Source organism: Fulmarus glacialis, unplaced genomic scaffold (assembly GCF_000690835.1).
Source record: "Fulmarus glacialis isolate BGI_N327 unplaced genomic scaffold, ASM69083v1 scaffold17794, whole genome shotgun sequence".
Classification (NCBI taxonomy): domain Eukaryota; kingdom Metazoa; phylum Chordata; class Aves; order Procellariiformes; family Procellariidae; genus Fulmarus; species Fulmarus glacialis.
Window position 1 is genome coordinate 3445 of NW_009206266.1, and position 1522 is coordinate 4966.

Here is a 1522-nt window from a genome sequence, read left to right on the forward strand (position 1 = left end):
GGAATACCCCAGCAGGGACAAACCTCTGTTCACCATTCATTTTAAAAGCATCATTTTACACATCACCAAGGATCTTACTGCCCACAGCTTCCTTAAAAGCCCTGTCCTTTCAGGGGCGGCACAGCCCTGATGCCACCAGGGCAGATGATGACAATGACGAAGAGCACAAGCCCATGAGATCCCTCTGAGGTCCCCACCCTCCTCCCACCACGCAGGGGTGCAAAGGTTCCCACAGCCACCGCGCAGCATCACAGCCCCCTCCTCCTCCTCCAGCACCCCTCGGCAGCTGCGGGGACCCCGAGGCCCCGTGATTATGCCTGGCCGGGGCCGTCTGGGACCGGGAGAGAAGTCATGGGGCCTCACTGGGAAGATGCGGGTGCCAGAGCCGGTGCCGAGGCGTGGGAGCGGCGACAGACCTCCAGCGACTGCGCCTGCTCCAGATGTGCGGGGAAACAGGGGGAACGGCGCCGGCAGCACGCCGGGGCTCGCTGTCATGGGTCTGAGCCAAGTCCCTCAGCAAAGCTGGCAGACATCCCATCCCAGCTCACCCATGCCGGCCACGGGGACAAGCCCCACCAGCTCTGTTTCCTTCCCTCCTGGTTTCTGAACAGCCCACGGCAGGGGAGGCTCCGGGCCAGCTGGTCACCCTCCCGGGGGCAGATCCGGCTCCCCCTGCTCGTCAGTGCAACAACAACCTCCAACTCAAACGGCACACGGCTGCGATTTCCAGCGCCCGGGACAAATCCTGCGTGCAGAGGCTAAATACCTGCCCGGATGGCTGCAGCCCTAAGAGCAAGCCCCAGCATTGCGCTCTTCCCTCCACGGAGGCAAAGCATCAAAAAAAGGATGGATGGCACCAGCGGGCAGGGGCAGGAGGCTCTGGCCAGAGCATCTCCCACCAGAGAAGGATGGATGGCACCAGTGGACAGGGCTGGGCAAGGCCAATGTGGCCGGCTCTCAGGAAGAGGAGGGCTGGGCACCGCACGCAGCCGTTGAGCCCGGGACAAATCGCAGGCAGGGAGTTCCCTGAGAGGAAATCCAGAACGCCGCTGCCTGACACCCCGTCTGGCCGAGGACCTGCTGGTCAGCAGAGCTCCCGGCCAGCTCCGCTGGCTGGTAAAGACCAGCAAGGCAGGTAGAAGAAAATCCTCTTCCTGGCGCCCTCCACTGCAGACCCTGATTTCCAAACCCAGTCCTTTTCCAGAGGCAAACAGGACCTGTCCCCAGATCTTCCCAGAGAGCAGAAAGCCTTGGGCTTCAACTGCAGAGGGGAGGTTTTGTTTAGGGGTGCAGAGAGGGTCGGACACGCCGGACCCCATCCCGCGCAGGGAGCCAACCTCCACCGCTGGGCTGGGACCGAGCCCTGGAGCAGCGGGAGGGACGGACGCCCTCCCCAGCCCTGTGCCCGCCACCGCTGCCGGGCTAACCCAGCTGGGAGCCAAAGCTCAGCTGGGGTTGGCTTTTGCCCACGCGTCGGGGTACGAGCGTTGCCCGAAGCCGGCGGGATGACGGACACGGCGGC

The 1522-nt window shown here is 63.9% G+C and overlaps 1 protein-coding gene across 1 annotated transcript in view; it reads right to left on the reverse strand.

Annotated features, from left to right (window-relative positions):
• The window catches only part of LOC104075251 (matrix metalloproteinase-28-like), a gene marked incomplete at its 3' end in the record, with an annotated part of 3498 nt that extends 2946 nt beyond the window's left edge, over nt 1-552 (reverse strand). The window contains exon 1 of the mRNA XM_009575689.1: nt 549-552. Within this exon, the coding sequence (XP_009573984.1) occupies nt 549-552 (4 nt within the window). The remainder of the gene's footprint in view (nt 1-548) is intronic.
• Between the last annotated feature and the right edge of the window lie 970 nt (nt 553-1522).